This window comes from Neoarius graeffei, chromosome 24, assembly GCF_027579695.1.
Source record: "Neoarius graeffei isolate fNeoGra1 chromosome 24, fNeoGra1.pri, whole genome shotgun sequence".
NCBI lineage: Eukaryota > Metazoa > Chordata > Actinopteri > Siluriformes > Ariidae > Neoarius > Neoarius graeffei.
Window position 1 is genome coordinate 20,672,281 of NC_083592.1, and position 26,241 is coordinate 20,698,521.

General features: G+C 41.6%; 1 protein-coding gene across 7 annotated transcripts in view; it reads left to right on the forward strand.

Moving 5' to 3' along the window:
• The first annotated feature begins 16,027 nt into the window (after positions 1-16,027).
• Positions 16,028-26,241, forward strand: part of atxn2 (ataxin 2) — a 203,780-nt gene continuing 193,566 nt past the window's right edge. For 3 of the 7 annotated variants that reach the window (XM_060906876.1, XM_060906877.1, XM_060906882.1), the window contains exons 1-2: positions 16,028-16,714; positions 17,172-17,252. In XM_060906876.1, the coding sequence (XP_060762859.1) occupies positions 16,599-16,714; positions 17,172-17,252 (197 nt within the window). In that variant the 5' untranslated portion in view covers positions 16,028-16,598. The remainder of the gene's footprint in view (positions 16,715-17,171; positions 17,253-26,241) is intronic. The other 4 variants (XM_060906879.1, XM_060906883.1, XM_060906880.1 and 1 more) reach the window with 4 other exon arrangements.

The following is a 26,241-nucleotide window of genomic DNA, read 5'->3' on the forward strand; positions in this document are numbered from 1 at the left end:
TTTATTCTTCTTTAACCATTCTTTAGTAGAATGACTTGTGTGCTTAGGGTCGTTGTCTTGCTGCATGACCCACCTTCTCTTGAGATTCAGTTCATGGACAGATGTCCTGACATTTTCCTTGAGAATTCGCTGGTATAATTCAGAATTCATTGTTCCATCAATGATGGCAAACCGTCCTGGACCAGATGCAGCAAATCAAGTCCAAACCGTGATACTACCACCACCACGTTTCACAGATGGGATAAGGTTCTTATGCTGGAATGCAGTGTTTTCCTTTCTCCAAACATAACGCTTCTCATTTAAACCAAAATGTTCTATTTTTGTCTCATCCATCCACAAAACATTTTTTCAATAGCCTTCTGGCTTGTCCACATGATCTTTAGCAAACTGCAGATGAGCAACAATGTTCTTTTTGGAGAGCAGTGGCTTTCTCCTTGCAACTCTGCCATGCACACCATCGTTGTTCAGTGTTCTTCTGATGGTGGACTCATGAACATTAACATTAGCCAATGTGAGAGAGGCCTTCAGTTGCTTAGAAGTTACCCTGGGGTCCTTTGTGAACTCGGCAACTATTACACGCCTTGCTCTTGGAGTGATCTTTCTTGGTCGACCACTCCTGGGGAGGGTAACAATGGTCTTGAATTTCCTTCATTTGTACACAATCTGTCTGACTGTGGATTGGTGGAGTCCAAACTCTTTAGAGATGGTTTTGTAACCTTTTCCAGCCTGATGAGCATCAACAATGCTTTTTCTGAGGTCCTCAGAAATCTCCTTACTTCGTGCCATGATACACTTCCACAAACATGTGTTGTGAAGATCAGACTTTGATAGATCCCTGTTCTTTAAATAAAACAGGGTGCCCACTCACACCTGATTGTCATCCCATTGATTGAAAACACCTGACTCTAATTTCACCTTCAAATTAACTGCTAATCCTAGAGGTTCACATACTTTTGCCACTCATAGATATGTAATATTGGATCATTTTCCTCAATAAATAAATGACCAAGTATAATATTTTTGTCTCATTTGTTTAACTGGGTTCTCTTTATCTACTTTTAGGACTTGTGTGAAAATCTGATGATGTTTTAGGTCATATTTATGCAGAAATATAGAAAATTCTAAAGGGTTCACAAACTTTCAAGCACCACTGTATATGCAACAAAAATGTCAGAGAAAACACAAGCAACATTCTCGATTGTTGTATGAGCTCAAGACCACTTACTGTGGTGTGTTTACATTTCTGAAGAATAGACTTAGCTATTTTAATATTATTTAATGTGAAATGACCGCACAATGGTCCGGACTTCTGAATAAGCTGTAGGCTATGAACAAAGGATTGTATTGACAGCTTATGTTCACATTGATTATATCTTTGATATTCTACATTAAATTAAATAAATAATAGTTGTGGGCAGAACAGTGATACAGTGAGCAGCATTGCTGCCTCATAGTTGCAGGGTCCAAAGCTTGATCCTAATCTCAGGTTATTGTCTGAATGGAACTTCACATCATCTCCCTGTGTCTGTGTGGGTTTGTTTCCACAGTGTCACCTAATGATTAAGAACAGTATACATTTTGCACCGAGTGCAAGCAGGGACTCCAGCAAGACTAACTATGACAGGATACAGTGGTGCTTGAAAGTCTGTGAACCCTTTAGAATTTTCTATATTTCTGCACAAATATGACCTAAAACATCAGATTTTCACATATGTCCTAAAAGTAGATAAAAGAGAACCTAGTTAAACAACTATATTACACTTGGTCATTTATTTATTGAGGAAAATAATCCAATATTACATATCTATGAGTGGCAAAAGTATGTGAACCTCTAGGATTAGCAGTTAATTTGAAGGTGAAATTAGAGTCTGGTGTTTTCAATTAATGGGATGACAATCAGGTGTGAGTGGGCACAAATGGAGGAAATTCAAGACCATTGTTACCCTCCTCAGGAGTGGTTGACCCACAAAGATCACTCCAAGAACAAGGCGTGTAATAGTTAGCGAGGTCACAAAGGACCCCAGGGTAACTTCTAAGCAACTGAAGGCCTCTCTCACATTGGCTAATGTTAATATTCATGAGTCCACCATCAGGAGAGCACTGAACAGTAATGGGGTGTGCATGGCAGGGCTGCAATGAGAAAGCCACTGCTCTCCAAAAAGAACATTGCTGCTTGTCTTCAGTTTGCTAAAGATCACGTGGACAAGCCAGAAGGCTATTGGAAAAATGTTTTGTGGATGGATGAGACCAAAATAGAACTTTTTGGTTTAACTGAGAAGCGTTGTGTTTGGATAAAGGAAAACACTGCATTCCAGCATAAGAACCTTATCCCATCTGTGAAACATGGTGGTTAATAGTATCATGGTTTGGGCCTGTTTTGCTGCATCTGGGCCAGGACGGCTTGCCATCATTGATGGAACAATGAATTCTGAATTATACCAGCGAATTCTGAAGGAAAATGTCAGGACATCTGTCCATGAACTGAATCTCAAGAGAAGGTGGGTCATGCAGCAAGACAACAACCCTAAGCACACAAGTCGTTCTACCAAAGAATGGTTAAAGAAGAATAAAGTTAATGTTTTGGAATGGCCAAATCAAGTCCTGACCTTAATCCAAACGAAATGTTGTGGAAGGACCTGAAGCGAGCAGTTCATGTGAGGAAACGCACCAATATCCCAGAGTTGAAGCTGTTCTATATGGAGGAATGGGCTAAAATTCCTCCAAGCTGGTGTGCAGGACTGATCAACAGTTACCAGAAACATTTAGTTGCAGTTATTGCTGCACAAGAGGGTCACACCAGACACTGAAAGCAAAGGTTCACATATGGCCCTTTTCCACTACCCTTTTTCAGCTCACTTCAGCTCGCTTCAGCTCAATTCAGCCCGACACGGCTCGCGTTTCTACCAAAAACCAGCACGACTCAGCTCGCTTCAGCCCTGCTTAGCCCCTAAAACTCGCACCATTTTGGAGTGGGGCTGAAGCGAGCCAAACCGTGCCGAGTGAGGCTGGGGGCGTGAGCAGACACTCCCCTGTGCACTGATTGGTGAGGAGGAGTGTCCTCACACGCCCCGCGAGCGCGCTGGGATCTGTAAACACCGTAAACCCGGAAGAAGAAGAATTACGAATTACGAGAATTTCTGAAGCCTTATGCGCCTCGCCTCATCTATACGCTCTTGCCAGTATCTGTCCGCATTGTCGGTGACAACAAGGCACAGCACCAAGACCAGCAACACTAACGACTCCATGTCCTCCATGTTTATTGTTTACTATTCGGGTCGTGAGACTACCGCTTAAAAGCTCACTGATGTCACTGTTTGCACTGCTTAACGACATCACGTGACATCCACCCACTTTCGCTAACTCCACCCAATGTGTCCACCCACTTCCAGCCAGCACGGTTCAGCGCGGTTGTAGTCGAAATGCAACTCCAACAGCCCCGCTCAGCTTGACTCAGCACGGCACGGCTCAGCCCGACTCAGCCGCGTTTGTAGTGGAAAAGCGGCAATACTTTTGCCACTCACAGATATACTGTGGGTGGTAGAAAAGGGCAACTGGACTTGTTTGAAGATTCTTGAAAATGTTTCACCTCTCATCTGAAAGGCTTCCTCAGTTCTGTCTGACTAATAAGGAGTATCAGATATTTATCCTCTCATGGATCAGAATCAGAATTATGATGACAAGCTCATCTAAGGTGTCGTTGAAGCATCATGTTGGTGTGAGTCACTGGAGGCTGGGTGTGAACGGCGAGTCATTAGGGTGATCAAAGGATTGCTCTGTGTCCTTTAACCGTTGAAAACAGGCGTAGGCTAGTGGGAATAATGTTGGATTAGAAAACGACTCCTTCAGGATAGCTCCTTACTGGATAGAACGAACCTCACCACGGATCAGATTTGCACCCTGCTTGACCTCTGCCTGACTACCACTTATTTCCAGTTTAATGAAAGTTTCTACAGACAGAAGCATGGATGCGCCATGGGCTCACTGGTGTCCCCTATTGTGGCCAATTTATACATGGAGGAAGTGGAACATATAGCTTTGACCACTTTTGCAGGAGTTGCTCCCAGCCATTGGTTTAGATACGTGGATGATACCTGGGTTAAAATCAAAATCCATGAGGTGGACGCTTTCTCGAAACACATCAATGCAGTGGATAGCAACATCAACTTCACTCGGGAGGATGTCAGTGGGAATAATCTAGCCTTCTTGGATTGTGATGTACACATTAGACAAGACAGAAGCCTTAGTATTGAGGTCTACCGGAAACCCCCACACACAGACCAGTACCTACTTTTCGACTCTCACCACCCACTGGAACATAAATTGGGGGTCATTAGGACCTTGCAACACAGGGCTCAGAACATTCCTACAACGACAGAGGGAAAAGAGAAAGAGCAGAATCATATCAAGAAAGCACTTCAGAATTGTGGTCATCCCAACTGGTCTTTCCTAAAGAGCAGAAAAAGGAACATAACGGACAAGGATGATAACAGGAACAAATGCAAGAACATTGTCATTCCCTACATTTCTGGTCTATCTGAGAAACTCAGGAGGATCTTCTACAAACACAACATTCCGGTCCATTTCAGACCCAGTAACACCCTGAAGCAGAAACTGGTCCACCCTAAGGACAGAATACCCAGACACAAACAGGACAACGTAGTGTATGCAATTCAGTGCAGTGAGGAATGCACGGACTCATATATTGGGGAAACAAAACAACCGCTATGCAGGCGCTTGGCTCAACATAGGAGAGCCAGCTCCTCAGGCTAGGACTCTGTTGTCTACATTCATCTTAACAACAAAGGACACTCATTTCAGGATTGTAACATACGCATTTTAGCCAGAGAGGATCGTTGGTATGAGCGAGGAGTTAAAGAAGCCATTTTTGTCAACCTGGAACGGCCATCACTGAACAGAGGTGGGGGTCTAAGACATCATTTATCAACCATCTACAATGCGGTCTTGGGCACACTTCCCAGACGGCTGGGTGCACGCCAAGACCCAGCTGTTTTCGGTGACTCACAGGAAGACAGAGAGAGTCAGCTTTCCATTGATCACCCTAACGGGCAATCCTTTGATCACCCTAATGACTCGCCATTCACACCCAGCCTCCAGTGACCCACACCAACATGATGCCTCAACGACACCTTAGATGAGCTTGTCATCATAATTCTGATTCTGATCCATGAGAGGATAAATATCTGATACTCCTTATTAGTCAGACAGAACTGAGGAAGCCTTTTGGATGAGAGGTGAAACGTTTTCAAGAATCTTCAAGCAAGTCCATTTGCCCTTTTCTACCACCCACAGTTTACTATGACCTGGATGACTGAGAATCTTCACAGACACTCACGGATATGTAATATTGTATCATTTTCCTCAATAAATAAATGACCAAGTATAATATTTTTGTCTCATTTGTTTAACTGGGTTCTCTTTATCTACTTTTAGGACTTGTGTGAAAATCTGATGTTGTTTTAGGTCATATTTATGCAGAAATATAGAAAATTCTCAAGGGTTCACAAACTTTCAAGTACCACTGTAACTAAAAGTGAGAGCCAGAAGGTAACACAGACATGAGGGAGCCCTGGGACATAAAGCAGGCCAACCACTCCATCATCAATAAACCCAAGTGAACGTAAACTGATACATCCCAGTTTACCAAAACACTATGCCTGAGGACCCTCCAGATCTACTCCTTTACCTAATAAAAAAAACTATTAACAAAAGTCTTGACCAAAAAAAGAATACATGTTTTCAGCCTAGACTTAAATGCTGAGACTGTGTCGGAGTCCTCAAACACTACTTGGAAGGCTATTCCATAACTGTGGGGTTTTGTAAGAAAATGTTCTGCCCCCTGATGTAGCCTTCACTAGTTAAGGTACCAACAGATAGCCTGCACCTTTTGATCCAAGTAGGCATGGTGGGTCATAAAGAACCAGAAAATCATTCAGCTTCAAAGGTCAATAGGGTCATTCCATGCCAAATCAACAAATATCTGACAAATTTATGCTCGACCATCTCAGATTTCAATTAAATTTGGAGGGCTCAGAGATACTATTAAAAGAAGTTAATCCCCAAAATTTGAGCTTCCTATTTCCAACGGTTTCAGAGATGCAGGCATTTGAATTTTTCAATTTTTTTTGCATTTTGCTCAAAACATACATATTTCAAAGTGTAATATAATCTTTATTATGCAAGATATAAACCTAAAATTTTGCACAGAGAGACTCAATGTATTGTACTACAAGCTTCAACTTAGAATTTCAATGGTCATTGTATATTAGATGGTGATTTTAACAAGGAAATTAAAAAGACAAATTTGCATTTTTTGCATTTTTAATTCATTCTGGAAGCTTGCCTGTGGCAGTAATGCTTAAACTAAGAATGTTATTCAAATCTACACAGAAATATCTACCAATTTCAGTTTTACCAAGTCTCCACTATTCCTAGTTTGTCTGTAATAGGGTTTTGAAATTCGCCGATTTCAGTAGCAAGAAATCCAATGTGGGATAGCAGTTAGGAACTTGTAAATTTTTTTCAGTAATCCCCAAGACCCATATTTTATATTTCCAAATTTTTGTTCTGTGTCTCTCAAGTATTTTTAAACTACAGGGGTTTAAAAAATCCATTTTCACCAAATTCAAATTTTTTATATATTTTCATATAACTGATATTTGAGGGTTAATAAATGCTTCAGTAAGGCTCAAGTAGGTTAGGAGATGTGTTTCTTCCTCAATTTTAAATAAAATTTCAATTAATGCTCAGTATTCATTATTTGTAAAATGATTTTAATCTAAGACTGTGTAACATTAGCAATCAATGACCAGCTATTGTGTACCAGTCAACAGCCAGCTTTATCAATATCAACACAGCACAATAGGTGACCTTTGATACCAGAACAGGTGGCTCATATCTTATAGTTTTAGAGTCTGTAAACTGCATACTTGTTCAGATAACATTATATTGCTTGGATTATATTAAATACATTGTAATACAGAGCACTGAGAAAATTTACCAATGTTATTTACTGAATGTGTTTTTTTGCAAGGATTGGATATTTTGAATAGTTGACTAGGGAATTTAATTGTAGTTGCTTTCAATTTGAGATCAGTATAAATGAGTTTGTTCTTAGACATCTAGAAATGGCTGAACTTCCTCCCTGTTCTATAGGAATTGGACTAAAGAAAGATTCTGACTGCCATAAACTAACATACAACAGAAATTGTAAGTTAAATACACTCACTCAGTATAGTTTGGAGCAAATTTCATTAATTAATAAAATTTCATTTTAGAACGTAAAGTTTCTTCTACTCGTTGCAGCTTTGCTTTGCCATATGCAGCTTTCTGTTTGTGGCTATACTTGGCAATTTTCAGTGGAGAGCAACCAATTGACACAAGGCTTTTGTCAAGTGATTCAGCTACCTCACCAGTGTATGTTGGATCCACATCTACACACATGCTCTCTTGTTCTGATTCTGTAGAACCTGCTGAATCTGCTTGGCTTAAATGTTCTTTCACTCTCTGTGAACATTTAGAACACAGTTTTTGTCCAGGTTTAATACAACCCCGATTCCAAAAAAGTTGGAACAAAGTACAAATTGTAAATAAAAACGGAATGCAATAATTTACAAATCTCAAATACTGATATTGTATTCACAATAGAACATAGACAACATATCAAATGTCGAAAGTGATACATTTTGAAATTTCATGCCAAATATTGGCTCATTTGAAATTTCATGACAGCAACACATCTCAAAAAAGTTGGGACAAGGGCAATAAGAGGCTGGAAAAGTTAAAGGTACAAAAAAGGAACAGCTGGAGGACCAAATTGCAACTCATTAGGTCAATTGGCAATAGGTCATTAACATGACTGGGTATTAAAAGAGCATCTTGGAGTGGCAGTGGCTCTCAGAAGTAAAGATGGAAAGAGGCTCACCAATCCCCCTAATTCTGCACCGACAAATAGTGGAGCAATATCAGAAAGGAGTTCGACAGTGTAAAATTGCAAAGAGTTTGAACATATCATCATCTACAGTGCATAATATCATCAAAAGATTCAGAGAATCTGGAAGAATCTCTGTGCGTAAGGGTCAAGGCCGGAAAACCATACTGGGTGCCCATGATCTTCGGGTCCTTAGACGACACTGCATCACATACAGGCATGCTTCTGTATTGGAAATCACAAAATGGGCTCAGGAATATTTCCAGAGAACATTATCTGTGAACACAATTCACCGTGCCATCCGCCGTTGCCAGCTAAAACTCTATAGTTCAAAGAAGAAGCCGTATCTAAACATGATCCAGAAGCGCAGACGTCTTCTCTGGGCCAAGGCTCATTTAAAATGGACTGTGGCAAAGTGGAAAACTGTTCTGTGGTCAGACGAATAAAAATTTGAAGTTCTTTATGGAAATCAGGGACGCCATGTCATTCGGACTAAAGAGGAGAAGGACGACCCAAGTTATCAGCGCTCAGTTCAGAAGCCTGCATCTCTGATGGTATGGGGTTGCATTAGTGCGTGTGGCATAGGCAGCTTACACATCTGGAAAGACACCATCAATGCTGAAAGGTATATCCAGGTTCTAGAGCAACATATGCTCTCATCCAGACGACGTCTCTTTCAGGGAAGACCTTGCATTTTCCAACATGACAATGCCAAACCACATACTGCATCAATTACAACATCATGACTGCGTAGAAGAAGGGTCTGGGTACTGAACTGGCCAGCCTGCAGTCCAGATCTTTCACCCATAGAAAACATTTGGCGCATCATAAAACGGAAGATACGACAAAAAAGACCTAAGACAGTTGAGCAAGAATGGGTTAACATTCCTATCCCTAAACTTGAGCAACTTGTCTCCTCAGTCCCCAGACGTTTACAGACTGTTATAAAGAGAAAAGGGGATGTCTCACAGTGGTAAACATGGCCTTGTCCCAACTTTTTTGAGATGTGTTGTTGTCATGAAATTTAAAATCACCAAATTTTTCTCTTTAAATGATACATTTTCTCAGTTTAAACATTTGATATGTCATCTATGTTCTATTCTGAATAAAATATGGAATTTTGAAACTTCCACATCATTGCATTCCATTTTTATTTACAATTTGTACTTTGTCCCAACTTTTTTGGAATCGGGGTTGTATTTTTATTTATCAGTTTTGAAAGTGAATCTGCTGTTTCAGGAAGAATTGAATGTAATTCTGTTTTAACTTTTTTCTTGTGCCTTTCATATGGATCACAACTTTTCTGTAGCTCTTCATATTTCATCAGAAACAGTTTCTCATGATGCAGACATACTGTGTCTGTGCTTGAAATGTTCTCAAGTTCAGTTCTCTGTTTAATTAATGAAATTTGCTCCAAACTATACTGAGAGAGTGTATTTAACTTACAATTTCTGTTGTATGTTAGTTTATGGGCGGCACGGTGGTGTAGTGGTTAGCGCTGTCGCCTCACAGCAAGAAGGTCCTGGGTTCGAGCCCCGGGGCCGGCGAGGGCCTTTCTGTGTGGAGTTTGCATGTTCTCCCCGTGTCCGTGTGGGTTTCCTCCGGGTGCTCCGGTTTCCCCCACAGTCCAAAGACATGCAGGTTAGGTTAACTGGTGACTCTAAATTGACCGTAGGTGTGAATGTGAGTGTGAATGGTTGTCTGTGTCTATGTGTCAGCCCTGTGATGACCTGGCAACTTGTCCAGGGTGTACCCCGCCTTTCGCCCATAGTCAGCTGGGATAGGCTCCAGCTTGCCTGCGACCCTGTAGAACAGGATAAAGCGGCTAGAGATAATGAGATGAGATGATATGTTAGTTTATGGCAGTCAGAATATTTCTTTAGTCCAAACGAGATCACATGGGATTACCTTTCACAGGTGAGACTGGAAAAATACTTTTCATTGTATTTGGTCATTATAATGTAATTTTACAAACAGATTTTTCTGACTTTGTGGCTAATATGAAGTCTCGCGCATAATAGTTTATGCGCATGCGTCCTTACTTCTATTGTTCTGGTGTCTCCGAAGGGACCGTCTTACATCGCCCCTAGAGGTGTGGCATGTGTATTGCATCGTTTTCAGCAAGCGTTGCGTTGCCATATGGACCTGATATTTTACTGATCGTTGCCCATTTGGACGCGATATTTTTTTAAATAACATCTTGTTGCCGTTGTCATGTGGATGTAGCCTAAGTTAATGGAGAGCCTTTTTTTTATTGTTGTTCATGTTTTTTTTGTTTTCTTTTGTTCTATTGTGTTTTGGTCCTGTGGGTATTTTGTGTGTGTATGGGTGTTCATGGGAAAAAAAGAAAAAAGAGCAACAAATGATGAAACATGTGCGTGTGAAAGACACGCGACATACTGTATGTATATACTGTATATATGTATACATTGCTCAAATAAAACACATTTGAAACTATTTTTGTTATCCTCTGTTAAGGTGGAAAGATATGTTGAGCGAACAGCACCAAGAGCTTTTCTATACTAATTTGAATACTACCAATTTTGTTTGATGCCATTTACATTCTAATTTTCAAATGGTCTGTTTCAAGGTGCAAGTGTAATCGTTATACCAGGTTTTTTTTTCTCTCTAATCATTTTTCTTTCAAGTGGAGCTACATTATCTAAAGTATAGAGAACTTTGACTAAGCATTCAATTGCCTGATCAAGTTCTGTGGGGTCTGACAGTGATCCAATCAAAGCTGATAACTCTGAGAGACCATTTATAAAACTTTGTGAAGTAGTTGATGTGAATGTATGTTTGACACAGTAGTGTGGCAAGATGCATATAATATTTGCTCAAATATTATTTGAATAAGATGAGATAATGATCTGAGGTAACTTCAAACTGTGGAAGTGCGACTATATTTTCTATATTTAACCCGAATGTTCATATTAGCTCAAGAATGTGACCACCATTATGAGTGGGTCCTATGATGTTCTGATTAACTCCTACTGAATCTAGAATGGGGACACATGCTGTTTTCAGAAGGTCTTCTGGGTTATCAAAGTGAATATTCAAGTATCCAACAACTAAAGCTTTGTCTAAAGAAACAACCAGGTTTGAGATGAAATCTGCAAATTCAGAAAGAAATTCAGAATATGGTCCTGGGCGCCTGTAAATAATAAGTAACAGAACTGACTGGGTAGACTTATTTTTTGTAGCTACATGTTAGTATGAAGAACTTGAAATGTGTTGAATTTATAACCACATTTTGTGCTATGCCTAGATAATTATTATAAATATCTGCAACACCTCTTAAACGTCACCCTGTACTGCTCTTTCTTCTCGAAGTATGTATTGACTATTGCCAAATTCTTCCTCTTTGAAAAATCAACCACCATTTGCCTGTCCACATTTCTCTCTCTTACACCATATCTACCCATCACATCCTCATCTCCTCTGTTTCCCTCACCAACATGTCGGTTGAAATCTGCTCCTATCAGCACGCACTCCTCCCTCTGTATACTTTCTACTACTTCATCCATCTTTTCCCAGAAAAACACTCTCTTCATTCTCACGTCCAACCTGTGGGGCATACGTACACACATTGATTACCACTCCTTGAGTGTCCAACTTCATGCCTATCACTCTGACACCCTCTTCACATCAATCACACTGTTGACCAACTGTCCCCTCAAAACAATACCAACACCATTTCTCTTTCCGTCGACTCCATAATAAAACAACTTGCATCCACCTCCAATGTTCTTGGCCTTGCTTCCCTTCCACCTTGTCTCCTGCACACACAAAATGTCCAACTTCCTTCTTTCCATCATACCTGCTAACTCTCTCGCCCTGCCAGTCAATGTTCCCACATTCAGTGTTCCTACCCTCAGTTCTAAGCTCCTTCCCTTCCATCTTTCACGCTCTCTCCTAACACGCCTCCACCGGCACCCTGTTGACCAACAGTACCGGAGGTGGCCGTTGTTAACCCGGGCCCCGACTGATCCGGTATGGTATTTCTCTTTTCAATCCGCATGTTAGATTTGGCACAGTTTTACACTGGATGCCCTTCCTGATGCAACCCTCTCCATTTATCCGGGCTTGGGACCGGAACCAAGAGTACACTTATGCACCCCCAGTGGCTGGATTACTACTGCTATACTAGTAAGAGAGGCAGCAAGGAAGGTGCTAGGGTGGTCATAGGAAAGGAGGAAGGAAGACAAGGAGACATGGTGGTGGAACAAAGAAGTGCAGGAAGTTATAAAAGAGAAGAGGCTAGCAAAGAAAAATTAGGACGATCAAAGAGATGAGGAAAGCAGCCGGTTATACAGAGAGACGAGACAGAAGGCAAAAAGAACGGTAGCGAAGGCGAAAGCAGATGCATACCAGGAGTTGTACGAAAGACTGGAGACCAAAGAAGGAGAGAGACCTGTACAGACCTAGCTAGGCAGAGAAACAGGGAAGTGAGGGATGTACAGCAGGTAAGAGTGATGAAAGATGTAAATGGCAATGCGCTGACAAACAAAGAGAGTGTATTAAGAAGGTGGAAAGAGTGCTTTGAGGACTTATTAAATGAGGAGAATCCAAGAGAGAAAAAGGTCAGAGTCATTGGAGACAGCAAATCAGGAATTAGAGTTAGTTAGTAAGGATGAGGTGAGGGCAGCCATGAAAAGAATGAAGACTGGGAAAGCAGTCAGACCAGACAGTATCCCGATTGAGGCTTGGAGATGTTTGGGCGAGACGGCTGTGGAGTTTCTAATGAGATTGTTTAATAAGATCTTAGAGAATGAGAAAATGCCAAATGAATGGAGAAAGTGTGTGTTAGTCCCAATATACAAGAATAAGGGAGATGTACAGAGCTGCAGTAACTACAGAGGGATAAAATTGATGAGCCACACAATGAAGATATGGGAAAGGGTATTGGAAGCGAGATTGAAAAGAGAGGTAGCAATCTGTGAACAGCAGTACGGGTTTATGCCAAGGAAGAGCACGTTGGATGCAATTTTTGCTTTAAGAATGTTAATGGAGAAGTACAGGGAAGGCCAGAGAAAGCTACATTGTGTGTTTGCAGACCTGGAGAAGGCATACGATAGAGTGCCGAGATATGAGTTATGGTATTGTATGAGAAAGTGTGAAGTGAATGAGAAGTATATTAGAGTGGTGCAAGACATGTATGAGAACAGTGAAACAGCAGTGAGGTGTACAGTTGGAACGACTAAACGGTTCAAGGTGAAGGTGGGACTTCATCAAGGATCTGCTTTGAGTCCTTTCTTGTTTGCCATAGTGATGGATAGCTTGATGGACGAAGTGAGGCAAGAGTCACCATAGAACATGATGTATGTGGATGATATTGTGATATGTGGTGAAAGTAGAAAGGAAGTTGAGTTGAGTTTGGACAGATGGGGGTATGCATTGGAACAAGGAGGAATGAAGGTGAGCAGTAGCAAAACAGAATACATGTGCATCAATGAGAATGGGGATGAGAGTGCAGTGAAGATGCAAGGAGTAGATGTAAAGAAAGTTGGTGAATTCAAGTACCTGGGGTCAACTGTGCAGGAAAATGGGGGCTGCGATAGTGAGGTGAGAAAGAGAGTGCAGGCAGGGTGGAGCAATTGGAGAAGGATTTCGGGAGTCATTTGTGATAGGAAAGTCCCAGCAAAAGTGAAAGGTAAGATGTATAAGACAGTAGTGAGACCAGCTTTGATGTATGGATTGGAGACAGTACCCTTAACGAAGAGAGAGGAGGCAAAGTTGGAGGTGGCGGAGCTGAGGATGTTAAGGTTTGCGATGGAAGTGACAAGGTTGGACAGGATAAGGAACGAGCACATCAGAGGGACAGCACATGTGGAGAGCTTGGGACTTAAGTGAAGAGAGATGAGACTGAGATGGTATGGGCATGTCCTGAGAAGAGATGCAGAGCATGTTGGAAGGAGAACATTGAAGATGGAGCTGCCAGGCACACGAAAACAAGGAAGGCCAAAGAGGAGATACATGGCTGTGGTGAGAGAAGACATGAAAGTGGCAGGTGTGGTAGAGAAGGATGTGGAGGACAGGGAGCAATGGAGATGAAAGATCCGCTGTGGCAACCCCTGATCAGGAGCAGCCAAAAAAAGAAGAACTGCAACACCTCCTCCTCTGCCAGTTAGACGTGGCTGGTGTATATAATTGTTTCTAGGAGGACTAGCTTAATTTAATACTATATATTCATTTGGCTTAATCCATGTTTCTACACAGTGCATTAAACTCCCGATCACTAATAAGTTCATTAACAATTAGTGCTAATCAGTAATACTAGTGCATCTCAAAAAATTTGAATATTGTGAAAAAGTTCAATATTTTCCATCAGTTATTTAAGAAAGTGAAAGTTATATATTATAGACGCATTACACAAACTAAAATGTTTCAAGCATTTTTCTATTTTAATTTTAATCAGTATGGCATACAGTACAAAAACATAAAAAACCCCATCTCAAAATATTAGAATATTTCATTTCAAGTTTGAGTAAAACAGTATGAACACAGTGTATCTCTCAGTCTAGTTCAGTACACACAACCACAATCATGGGGAAGACTGCTGACTTGACTGTTGTCCAGAAGATGATCACTGATGCCCTCCACAAGGAGGGTAAGCCACAAAAGGTCATTGCTGAAAAGGGTGGCTGGAAAAGGTGCACAAGCAACAGGGATGGCCACAGTCTTGAGAGGATTGTCAAGAAAAGTTGATTCAAGAACTTGGGAGAGCTTCACAAGGAATGGACTGAGGCTGGTGTCAGTGTATCAAGACCCATCACGAACAGACATCTTCAAGAAAGGGGATACAACTTTCGCATTCCTAATATCAAGCTACTCCTGAGCCAGAGACAATGTCAGAAGTGTCTTATCTGGGCTAAGGAGAGAAAGAAATGGACTGTTGCTCAGTGGTCCAAAGTCCTCTTTTCAGATGAAAGTACATTTTGCATTTAATTTGGAAATCAGGGTTCTAGAGTCTGGAGGAAGAGTGGAGAGGCACAGAATCCAAGGTATTTGAAGCCCAGTGTGAAGTTTCCACAGTCTGTGATGATTTGGGGTGCCATGTCATCTGCTGGTGTTGGTCCACTATATTTTATCAAGTCCGAAGTCAACACAGCCATCTACCAGGAGATTTTAGAGCACTTCATGCTTCCATGTGGTGACGAGCTTTTTGGAGATGCTGATTTCCTTTTCCAGCAGGACTTAGCACAGTGGGTAGCCACAGTGCCAAAACTACTACCAAATGGTTTGCTGACCATGATATTACTGTGTTTGATTGGCCAGCCAACTTGCCTGACCTGAACCCCATAGAGAATCTATGGGGTATTGTCAAGAGGAAGATGAGAAACACCCGACCCAAAAATACAGATACGCTGAAGGCCACTATCAAAGCAACCTGGGCTTCAATAACACCTCAGCAGTGCCACAGACTGACCACCTCCATGCCACACCGCATTGATAAGTAATTCATGGTAAAGGAGCCCCAACCAAGTATTGAGTGTATAAATGAATATACTTTTCAGAAGTTGGACATTTCTGTATTTTAAATCCTTTTTTTGATTGATCTTAGGGAATATTCTAATAATTTGAGATACTGGATTTCTGATTTTCATGAGCTATAAGCCATAATCATCAAAATTAAAACAAAAAAGGCTTTAAATATTTCACTTTACATGTAATGAATATAGAATATATGAAAGTTTACATTTTTGATTTAAATTATGAAAAAAGGAACTTTTTCATAGTATTCTAATTTTGAGATGCACTAGTATAGTGGAGGTTATTATAACAGCAATCTGAAAAGGGATGTTCAACAACCACATTTGGGTGTGATGGTCAAGTGTCCACAAACTTTTGATCAGTGTATACAGGCCCGTTCCAATACTTTCGGAGGGGACTGTACATCCCAAAATGTTTTCCTTTTAACAGGTATCTTAAAAGCAGAGGAAACTAAAGCACGTCTCCTTTAAAGGGGATATGAAAATCTGAAAGCACAGCGAGGAGCCAACCCTGACCGGCTCACGTGCATCATGCCATAGCACCACCGCTCCGCTTCCGATGTGATCCTGTTCACTTCCTGTAAATAGTGCGCTGCACTCTGATCCGCATTCAGTAAAACTTAAAAAAAAAAAAAAAGTTAATCATGTGTGTCTTGATGCTGTATTTGTATTCTGCATGAGCTAACATATATAAATTCATATTTAAAAAATATTTTAAACGAAAAGCTGATAAACAGACGCCTGTTTTGTGTATATATATCCTTCCGCTAGCTTTTCGTGTCTTTTCAGACTGTTTAGGTCCATGTCTTTCACAGGTAGACATCTCCTGAGAACTGAAATTATTGTAATAGTTTTATTATTAATCTAATAGATATGTATAATCTACATCTATTTTAGTGATAAGTGTATAGTTTTAAGGAGACAAATTAAGAAGAAAAGAAGCTATCTGGCTTACCTCGCAGTTGTCAGTGTCCAGGCTGGAATAATCAGCCCTAGCAACAGCAGTGGGGCTAGCAAGCTAACCTCAGCGAGTTGTCGCCTGTTAGCTTTACACTCAATTTGACTTTTAGAGCATTTCGTCCTCTGTATTTTTGCCCTTGGAAATATTTTCTAAACCGTTTGAATAGTCTGTTCAAAGTCTCGTTTATGGGATAATCATGTCAATGAAGCAGACAGGCGGTAATCGCAGACCGGGTAGCAGTAGCGGGGCCGCAGCGGCCTCAGGAGCTGGGGGATGCGCAGGAGCTGCTGTAGGACGCCACAGTTTAACCAGGTAAGTTCACTCTAATCCCGAGCTGTATATCCTTGATTTATTAATCACAAGTTAAATATTTAGACAGGATGACTTAGATGTATAACTAACGAACACAGACACACATGTTGAAATGTGGAGTTGTTTGGTATCTGCGGCAGTGCTGTAGCTGGGTAACTAGCAGGTTAGCTTAGTTTAGGCCGTGCTGGGAGAGTGGGCTTGGTTTTGGCCAGATTGTTCTCTTTGGTGGTTTTGGAAAAGACTGGAATCAGCGTCGGAGTAAAAAAAATAAAAAATATGGAGTTGAATGTCTGATAAATAAAACGTTGAAAAGTCAGTGAACCTGCCTAAGCCTGACGATATGTTGCTCTCTCTGTAGTAATAGCCTAGAGACTGATTTTACATACATTTACATTATTTTATTCCACTTTGCAGCAAGTTTGTGAGCCGTGAATTTACTGTTTAATGATCTGCTTAGGGCGTCCACAGTGGAGCTAACGCCGTTTACTACACTCCTCACTACAGTACTGACCTTTAACACGCTGAAACTAGCAGCCTGGTGAGTTATTATATTGTTCTCGCTTCGCAAAACCACATACAGAAAATCATGCGTTTAAATAATCAACAGCGTAACCGACTAACCGTTTACTGCAGTCAGCAAGGCCAACGGTAGCCTTTTGGACCTTATAACTAGATGTTGGCGAGTAACGCGCTAAAAAATTCTATTTGATTACTAAATGATCACTACTTTAGTACATTTCGTAAGTAATCTGAGCTAGCTTTGAGGTGAGATGATTCCGACTTTGTAGGTGGTTTGAAGATTATAAATAAAATCTTTGATGCGTAAGAATGTCATTTGCAGCTTCGGCATTATTACTTTATTCCTCGTATCCATAAAGGTCTTTCCTCCTGTGCAGGGTTGGCCGACATTCTGTCCCGCGATTGGTTAGTCACGTCCCGCCTTCTGTGCTGGGATTGGCTAGTAGATTTCACTGCTCGTGAGAACGAACGAACCAGTAAACTGTGGGTGGTAAAAGATAGCAACTGGACTTGCAAGTCCAGTTGCTCTCTTTTACCATCCTTAGTTTACTATGACCTGGATGACTGAGAATCTTCACAGACATGAACGAACCAGTAAATTTCATGGCAGGAGGCGTGCCCTGTCGGAATGCGGGGAGGGGGAAATAATACTCCAGTTCTCCTTTGTAGTAGGCGTTTCAGTGTATGTCGGCGTCAGGTCACACCATCGCGCCGTACCGGTCACGTCACAAGACGCGCGATCCGTAGGACAAAGTCAGGCTAGTCCACCTTGACGCTGTGTAGCGCAGCATAATGGTAAAATACATTCCTCAAACATGACATTTGTCAAGTCAGTTTTATTTGTATATCGTTTTTAACAGCAGACGTCTCAAAGCAACTTTACAGAAAAATAAAAACTTTAAACATATGAGCTAATTTTATCCCTAATAAATTGATTTATCCCTGATGAGCAAGACTGTGGCGACGGTAGTGAGGAAAAACTCCCTCAGAGGACATGAGGAAGAAACCTTGAGAGGAGCCAGACTAGGGTGACCAGATTTCCCGAGTCTGAAACCGGGACACTTTTGCGCGCGACCATGCTCGTGCTCGCACACTTTTTTTTTTTTTTTTTTTTACATAAACGTGACACTCAGAGGTGCTCTTATCATTTTGTTGAAGCTCACATTTATCAACATCTCACATGAAATAAAACAAACAGGCATTTTGTTATCTAGTAGCATAGTGGTATACAGATCAGTTAAATTATGGTCAGACAACAGATTTTGTAATGGCTGAGAATAGGCCAGGCTATGTCCATAGGCCAAATTTAAACTGATTTATTTCACCTGTTTGTGAGAACACCAAGAAGAATGCATATGCACATGTAGGCTATATCTCTGAAATTGTATGCGCTATAGCATGAGCAGGGGCGGTCCTGGGGGCGGTCCGACCGGGCAGCTGCCCGGGGCGGCATCGCAGGGGGGGCGGCACGAGTGCGGGCGCGAAAAAAAAAAAACGGTCCCCAAAAAAAAAAGGTCCCCCCAAAAAAACCCGAAAAAAAAAAACACAAGACGGGCGGGGGGGGGGGGGGGGGGACATTTTGGATGGGGAAGCCAAATACCAAAGTTGCGCAGGTGATGTCATCAGTGTGTGTGTGTGTGCCTAACTTGCCGTAGCCCCATAATATGCACAATCCCGCCAGCGGAACGTTGTACTAGTCATCAAATAGACTTTACTACCATAGTACTACACTACTATGACATTACACAGAGTCTTAAGTAATACATTACGACTTGATCATTGCCATTCTGGTAACAGCAAATTTATAACGGGCTGTGTCCGCGACGTACAACACACGACGAGAAATGTTTAAACGACCATGTAAAGCTGTTAACATTCTGTTGGCTAATACAGAGCCCAACGCGGGGCGGGGGGCGTGGCACGAGCGCGAAAAAAAAAAAAAACAAGACGGGCAGGGGGTTTGGCCCGTGGAGTAAATCACTCTAGGATCTCCACTGAGCATGAACTTAAAAAGTAGATATGTGACCTCAACATAGCCTAGGTCAGAATCAACCTTACTAACCATTCCCCACAACTGAATGAATAAAGCAAGATGTGTACAAAAGTGAACACTTTAATGGAAGGTGCAACAAGCTGTTCAATATGGCCAAACTGTCAGAATGGTATGTTAAACAGAAACAAAAAAGAGACAAGTGATTTGAGAATATATACTACGGAAGCCGAGAGAGGCCCTTCATATAATCCTTTTTTTAATTCATCTTGTTATCCCGAGATAACGACATAATTAATTCAGGATCTCGAGAAAACCGCACAACTAATTCGAGATCTCAAGAAAACAAAACAATTATTCCGTGATCTCGAGAAAACAAAATTATTTCATGATCTCGAGTAAACAGCTGAGAAATGGTTCATTCAGGTGCGCCAAGAGACTTGTGATATGCTGACTTTGGGGCTATTTCTCATTCTGTATAGACGCAACTTTGGTCATTAGAATGTCTGGAATAATCGATCACCTAATAAGGCAATATTTTGATCAGGGGTTGACACAGGGAGAGATTGCATTAAGTCTTCTAATAAGAGATAATTTCAAAATTAGTCCGCAGCACCTCCGCAGAAGACTGGCCTGGCTTCGTCTCTACTGACGGAGATACAGTGATCCAGCTGAGATCACAAAATTTTGTTTTCTTGAGATCACGGAATAATTGTTTTGTTTTCTCGAGATCTCGAAATAACGGTTTTATTTTCTCGAGATCTCAAATTAGTTGTGTTGTTTCCTCGAGATCCTGAATTAATTATGTCATTATCTCGGGATAACAAGGTGAATAAAAGATTATATGAAGGGCCTCTCTCAGCAGTAAAGGAGGAGAGGGGCGACAGCCCGAGGAAAGCCCCCACAGGAGCGCACAGCATTTGCAACATAGGCTACCCAACTCAGTACAAGAACAAAGCACTTACAGTGTGTGCAGTAGGCTTCGTGCACATTGTTCTGCACCTCTCGGAGGAAGGGGTAGGTGCCCTGTAAATCTTTGGAAAAGGTAAATTTTCTTTTCTGCATAATTGCTGCGGCATGACTGCTGCTAGCTACTAGACAAAGAACATTCGCACCAGTTAATGTTTATTTTATTGTTGCATGGCAACCCCTTCTGTTGTCTGGAATAATGTGGCTAAATAAACACTCATGCCACAGGGCCAGGGGGCAGTAACCAGGAAAGTTTGCGATTCCTGTCAGTTCATCAAAATAGTAAATGCAGACATTTCTCTGCTAATGATTCCCACGCTGCTCAGTCGGAAGTGGCGAAAACCGGGACGTATCCGTGTCCCGACAGACTTTTGTCGGGACTCGGGACACACAACCCCAAACCGGGACTGTCCCGGTAAAACCGGGACGTCTGGTCACCCTAAGCCAGACTCAAAAGGGAACCCATCTTCATCTGGGTGATAACAGATAGTGTGATTATAAATAGGTTGCTTTTATAACTGTGTCCTATATAGTTACAAAGTACAACTGTGTAACCATTATAGTTTTAGCATGAAGTCTGTTTTTGTTGAAGTTATCAGCTGTCTGATGGAGACTTGAGTGCAAAACTGTTCATGATAACTGCAGTCCTGAAGTTATGGTGATTGTAGTCCTCAGCCATCATAGCAAAACTGTAAGCGTTCAGAGCCATCTTCCAAGTGTGACTCTCAACTATCCATATGAGGCCGTCCTCCACAGGAGCAATGTGATGAGACTCCAGCCAGACATAGGGCATCAGGATAAATCAGGCAGGTCCGAAGAGCAGAAGAGGTCAGCATCACTGGTGTCTCAGGATCGACATGCTGATTGACATGCTACTTCATGGGGGGGGGGGGACATGCTTTCATTTGTGTATGTTCTTTGGACTGGGTGACACTGTTAAAGTGCTAGTCTTCTGAAAATGACATCATAAAATCTCAGGTTTTCTGTGTGTGATACGCTCAAATAGGTTAAGTTCACGATAAATTTAAAAATTGGTTCGAAAAAATAAATTTTTTGGGGTCTGAATTCTATTCCAAAAACCATTAAAAGCTTGTCCGCCATTGTTGGATCGCAGCAATTTATAGGTCAGCAGTGCTGCATGTGTGACGTCCTGTGCGCCACTCCCTTCTTTTGTGTCCACGCTGACTCTGTAATATTCTCTGCCATGGAGTGCATTCTGGATACTAATTCTTTTGAAAAAGATGATGAAAGCTACAAGGGAATGGTATACAAGTATCATAATTTTAATAACTTTATTTTAGGTACTGGTAGTAGGGAATATTGAGTGCTGTTTTATGCCCCAGATAACTACACCTATAACTGGAACTATTGCCACTTTTCCACTACAAACGCGGCTGAGTCGGGCTGAGCCGTGCCGTGCTGAGTTGGGCTGAGTCGAGCTGAGCGGGGCTGTTGGAGTTGCATTTCGACTACAACCGCGCTGAACCGTGCTGGCTGGAAGTGGGTGGACACATTGGGTGGAGTTAGCGAAAGTGGGTGGACGTCACGTGATGTCGTTAAGCAGCGCAAACAGTGACATCAGTGAGCTTTTAAGCGGTAGTCTCACAACCCGAATAGTAAACAATAAACATGGAGTCGTTAGTGTTGCTGGTCTTGGTGCTGTGGCTTGTTGTCACCGACAACGCCAACAGATACTGGCAAGAGTGTATAGATGAGGCGAGGCGCATAAGGCTTCAGAAATTCTCGTAATTCGTAATTCTTCTTCTTCCGGGTTTACGGTGTTTACAGATCCCAGCGTGCTGGCGGGGCGTGTGTGGGCATGTGAGGACACTCCTCCTCACCAATCAGTGCACAGGGGAGTGTCTGCTCACACCCCCAGCCTCACTCGGCTCGCTTTGGCTCGCTTCAGCCCCACTCCAAAACGGTGCGAGTTTTAGGGGCTAAGCAGGGCTGAAGCGAGCCGAGTCGTGCTGTTCTTTGGTAGTCGAAACGCGAGCCGTGTCGGGCTGAAGTGAGCTGAAGCGAGCTGAAGTGAGCTGAAAAAGGGTAGTGGAAAAGGGCCATATGACTATACCTATGTACCTGAATTTAGCCACAATTATAATCCCGACTATCGGTTGTTGGTTTTTGCGAGAAAATGTAACGGTTGTATGCTGTTTGTGTGTGCACACCCAGTGCACTCAGCAGCACACAATGGCTGACACTGACCGCGAGGAAGAGCTGCTTTTGATGCTCGTTTTGCACAGAAGGCAAAGCTTGAAAGAAGAAGAAAAGGAATATCTGGGTGCATGAAATCCTGCAGCACATAGATGACTGCTAATCTCAGACTCCTAGCACTCGCACATGTAACAGACCCACTTGGACAGTCAGTGGCATGTGTATTATGTATGTGTATTATGCATGTACAGCTATACATGCATAATACACATGCCTGTGTGTTTTGCTTTGAGTGCGCTAATAAATTAACCTTTAACACAAGCGGGTCGCTTAAACTGTGGCTGACACATTTTATCCTGTTTACTGTGGGTGTTCCCACCACGAAAGAGAAACCAATCGAAACCGAAAGACTGAAAGTGTTTATCATGCTGTTACCATGTGAATATTCTTTTGTGAATACGTAAGTGGGCGCTAAGCGCGCCGACTCAGGTGTGAGTAAGGTGACAAGTTTTATGTTTCATTTAATTTAGGTAATTTAAAAATCTATATTATTTGGCAGTGGGCACATAGGAAAGTGTGACAGACATGAGAACTTGCACTGCAAAAACCTTTTTTTTTTTTTTGCTGCATGATCCACAGATGGTGCTTGTGGCACAGTGTGTGGTGTGTAGGGCTGCATGCTCTAAAATCTCAGTTTTAGATATGTTTTAATCTCGCGCAGCCACACACTTACCAATCATACCCACGCTACTGCCAATGGCAGTATCTTCTATACATCTTCCTTTTTGGTTGCATCTTTCTACAGCTTGTGCTTTTTGTCATAAAGCATGGGATTCTTTGATGCGTCTATAATCAGCTTCTCTTCCATTGATGCAACAAGGATGTACAAAGATGTTCAGGAAAAATAGCACATGCTCAGACAACGTCACATGTAAACGATTACCTGATTGGTCAGATGTTTTATCGGCTCAGGTTCAGGTCTGGAAAAATTGGTCCAGAGGCAATCTCGCAGATACAGATAAGCCCAGACCTGGGTTATAGGTATCGATACTCATCTGGTGTGACTACCACCCACGTAAACTGCAGGGGACGGATTTATTTATAGCTATTGTTATAGTTGTAGTTATAGGTAAATGTATTCACCCAGTTGTTCTGAGCCCATCCTTAAAAAAAAAATCCGTTTCCTGTCCACTGGGTGAGCAAAAAAATTTTCAGTCGGGAGGGAGGGATTTTTTTTTTTTTTTTTTATGGATGGATAAGAAATCGCAATGCTGTGTTTGCTTTTTCTTTCAGTACTTTTTTTTATTACAAAAGCAGGCACATTTAATAAAATATGACAGTTTAATCAACTGAAACTTGTACAAAAACTTTAAGTTAGCATTTTAAATGCTGACTGCAACATTTGCAAAACTTTTACAAAGGTACTTAAAATGTCCGACACATGGACTTTTTGTAGTTCTAAATCAACCGTTAGGCCTAGTTCGGATGAAATTACACTATTAAAATGATCACTGAATGATTTGTTTTTCTGAATCTTTACTATTTTGTTGTTCGCTAGAATACCATTTTGCGATTTCACACTTAAGCAAATGTTTGAAAACTCCGGATCTCCTTCCTTCATGGTGGCTGCCATTTTTTTTGTGCCGCACGGTGCATGCGCAGAGCTGATTCAATTCTATATTCTGCGCGGAAAGCAGGGCTTTCCACAAGCGCCGGCTGCCGGACACACAATTAAGTCCAGCCGGCTACTTTAATGACTTATTTTTGTAGCCCACAGGCTCTTAAATATTAATTTTTGATTTTAATAAAATTAAATGTTTATCTAACGGACTGACAATGTCAAACTGAACCGCACTCATTTAAGTTGTGATTTGCGCTGTTTGTACCGATAATAACCACAAATTCCCCGCAGACTTCGTTGATCAAGGGAGAGTAACTCATCCGTGGCCCCGACATGCGATGTGCGTGCACTCGGCGGAGGCAGTAGTGTGTCGGGGCTGTCGGAGGGAACAGAAGCAGAGATGATGCTTATTTTGTCTCCAGTAAACCAGTCTTCTCTCATTCAATTACGTGCTGGCATCAAAAGACACCGTTGGTTGTAAATGAAGCCAAACTGAGTCGTTGGAGTGTATTTTCATACAGAAATGGAGAAATGTTCGCTGAGTGTTTTAATTGTGTAGCCACCACTACAGACCGTTGTCGTTGTTAATTCATAGCATGCTCAGCTGCGTGAATGTGTCATGCACCGAAAATAAGAGATTTACAAGCCAGGAACGCCTCATGATGCAATACGCAAGAAAAGAAAGATGATTTACTGCAATTTTACTTTATATTTGAGTAAAGTGAATAAATAAATGGTCTGTGGAAAATACATTTAATCCTGGGAACACACAGGATTTAATCCTGGGAACACCCCCCCTGGCTGGCTACTTATTTGTCATGGCTGGCTAGTATGAGCCTTAGTGGAAAGCCCTGGAAATGCGTAAATGTCAAGTGCGATTTTAGATTTACGAACCCGAAAAAAATGTCGAAAAACCTGGGGGTGTCGTGGCTCAGGTGGATAAGGCGCCACACCATAAATCCGGGGACCCGGGTTCGATTCCGACCCGATCTCTCCCCGTCTCTCTCTCCTGCTCATTTCCTGTCTCTACACTGTCCTATCCAATAAAGGTGAAAAAAGCCCAAAAAATATCTTTAAAAAAAAAAATGTCGAAAAACCGGCGTTAAAAAAAAATTTCAACTGCACAAACGGCACTCACCTGGCCGGTGGACCGGAAACAGAACATTTTTTAATAATGGCCTGATTGTTGACTTATGTTTCCTTGTCTTTTACTTTATGTTCCAGCCTTTTAATTTTGGACCACAGAGCTTTCTTATCTGATTTCAGATTTAGACAGTTATCACACTGTAAATTGGAGGAAAAGGGTGTACTTGATAATGGCTGCCTTGTAAAGTCTGGAGTGGGAGTTGCAAAAGTACTTGAATGAGAGATTGGAGTTGTGAAAGTCTTTTATGGTTGCAGAGATGCGGTGATTTTAGTAAAAATCGATAACGGTAATTGCGTGCTGACCCTCTTCACCACCACCCCACCTCTACCTAACCTAGCACAAAATAGAAAGGGCCTACATGGTCCTAATTGAACCAGAAAGGGTTGTAGTTTTATGAGCAACTTTGTTAGGGTTAACCTTCCAAACTAATTCCTAGCTGCTGCATGCTCGCTGCACACAATGCATATGGCGCAATGTGTCACCTGCTTCTGCTGGTTCCAGTGCTGAAAGTGAAAATGCCTTACACAAGCTTGATACTTAGCGTGCGGTGAGCTCTTTGGGATGGTGTCTGACTTTTGTTTCCAGATCATAGGAACTGCTTCACATACCAGATGTTGTTCAAGTCCTTCTATGTGAATTTGCCTCGATTAATCTTTTTCAAAATGGAGCAGACACCAAACCGTCCTGCCTGTACAAATCGAACCCATTCATTCTGTCTTGCTGACTTTGTGCTATAATGGATCAAAACTCTACCTTTTTTTTTTTTTTAAGTGTATTTTATTTTTTAAATCAGCTACACTTGAACAGCCTTGAATGATGCACCTCTTTGGAGGCATGCTTTGGTGTTAAAGTGCTGATGACACGTTTTTGACATCTTTGGCGATGTTTTATAACATAAAAAGTAATTTCCGATGATCCATATATTAATTCACGAAGGCGCCTATTTTACAAGTTATGATAAACGTGGCTATTTGGGCAAATTTGACAGGGCTGCAGCACCCAGGAGACGAAAGAGGAGGAGGAGCTATATGACGTCAGCGAAAGAACCTTCCTCCTAACTTAACAGTTTGTTGTTGTTGCGGCAGGTGTTCAGTTTATCATTATTAGTATTTTTATTATACATT